At 46.9% G+C, this 1,981-nt stretch overlaps 1 protein-coding gene across 1 annotated transcript in view; it reads left to right on the top strand.

Moving 5' to 3' along the window:
* RPA1 (replication protein A1, 70kDa) overlaps window positions 1-1,981 on the top strand; it is a 77,634-nt gene that overhangs the window by 39,323 nt on the left and 36,330 nt on the right. Inside the window, 1 exon segment of the mRNA XM_011987281.1 lies at window positions 1,809-1,854. Coding sequence (XP_011842671.1) covers window positions 1,809-1,854 — 46 coding nt within the window.

Raw genomic sequence — 1,981 nt, 5'->3', positions numbered from 1 at the left:
TTTTTAGTAGAGATGGGGTTTCACCCTGGTGGCCAGGCTGGTCTCGAACTCCTGACTTAAAGTGATCTGCCCACCTCTGCCTCCCAAAGTGCTGGAATTACAGGCGTGAGCCACCACACCCAGCCACAGTTTTAGTTTTTACACTGAAATTATTCATGCTGCTTCTGTCTTATACTGTTGTGGATTCTTGATTTATAGTGTTTTGGGCTTCATTTTCACACAGCTTGGAATGTGCGGGTTTTCTCTGTTCCCTGGTTTCACAGAAGATGTCGTTTGTAATGAGGGATGTGCCTACGTCTGTGTGCGCGTGCACGTATGTGTACGCACGTATATGTACACGTATGTGTACGCAGCCGCTATTCGTTCCTATGGCTCTGTATTGGTTTTTAGAAGTGGGAAGATGTGGGGCTAGGCCATCACTATGCTCTTTCCAGAAATAGAACCTGCTAGATATTAATTTTTATTTACACATATTGTAATTTGATCCTTTAAATTGGAGAGGGAATCGAGTAAGTAAAGTTCTAAATTATTAAATCGACACATCAGTTTTGTTTTGCAGTAGTAATGTTTTGTTAAAATGAGCGAATTGATTATCACATTCTCAGCTTTTAGGAAGGTGAGCTAAGACAAAGCAATGCTTAGCATTTTTCTGAAACCTTTGGATGCAGTCAGGACAAGAGAGAGGTGACTGTGCCCAGCTTTATCACCTCTGGCCAGGTTTCTAGTGTTTTTTTGTGTGTGTGTGCTCTATTTAATTGAATGATTGCTTTGGACATTTTCTGTTTTGGGGGCAAAAGCCCAGTGAAGATGGACTGGGATCAGTGGCCAGTGGCTCATACCTTCAATACCTACACTTGGGGAGGCCGAGGTAGGAGGATCGCTGGAGGCCAGGAGTTCAAGACTGGCCTGGGCAACATAGTGAGACCCTGTCTCCACAAAAAAAAACCAAAAAAATTAGGCAGGCGTATTAGCACACTCCTCTAGTCCTGGCTCCTCAGGAAGCCGAGGTGGGAGGATCCCTTGAGCCCAGGAGGTCAAGGCTGCAGTGCTCTGTAGTCACACCAGTGTATTCCGGCCTGAGTGACAGATGGAGACCCTGTCTCAAAAAAAAAAAAAAAAAAAAGGAAGATAGAGATGATGGAAAGATTGAAGGATACTTATTGCTTAGTCAGAAATATAGGGCTGTGGGCCGGGTGCCGTGGCTGACACCTGTAATCCCAGCACTGTGGGAGGTCGAGGCGGGAGGGTCAGCTGAGCCCAGGAGTTCAAGATCAGCCTGGGTAGCTGTAGACACAAAAGTAGTCTCTACAAAAAAATACAAAAAATAAGCCAGGCGTGATCTTGTGTAACTGTAGTTCCACCTACCGGGGAGGCTGAGTGGGGGCATTGCTTGAGGCCAGGAGGTCAAGGCCTGTAGTGAGCCATGATCATGCCACTGCACTCCAACCTGGGCATCACAGCAATACCTGTCTCAAGGGGGCGGGGGCGGGGGGAAGAAAAAGAAAAGAAACATAGGGCTATGGGAAAATATTCCTTTATTTCCTCTCTCCAGTGTCTGTTAAAGCTCAGAGGGATGAGAAGATTGCTGTTCAGGATTACATACTCTCGAATCTCATCGTAACCAGATCAGTGAGCCAGTGCGGAAATAGCTTTCTTGTAGTGGCTTCTACCTCCCAGGGCATTTCACAGCAGTGCTTTCTCCTCTGTTGGGAAAGGAAGCATAGTCTGTACTAGCGGGTAGAGAACTGAAGTTCATTTTGTATTCTCCCAGCACCTAATCCAGAACTTGTGCCATGTGAGGTGACCAGTACAGTTACTTAAGTCCAGCCCACAAATAGGCAGGAATTCCAAAATGTGCATTGAAATTGTCTTGGCCGGGCACGGTGGCTCACTCCTGTAATCCCAGCACTTTGGGAGGCCGAGGCGGGTGGATCACCTGAGGTCAGGAGTTCGAGACCAGCCTGGCCAACATGGTGAAACC

The sequence above is a fragment of the Mandrillus leucophaeus genome, unplaced genomic scaffold, assembly GCF_000951045.1.
Source record: "Mandrillus leucophaeus isolate KB7577 unplaced genomic scaffold, Mleu.le_1.0 Scaffold306, whole genome shotgun sequence".
NCBI lineage: Eukaryota > Metazoa > Chordata > Mammalia > Primates > Cercopithecidae > Mandrillus > Mandrillus leucophaeus.
The sequence above is the reverse complement of the archived record's forward strand: the minus strand, read 5'-3'. Positions and strand labels throughout refer to the sequence as shown.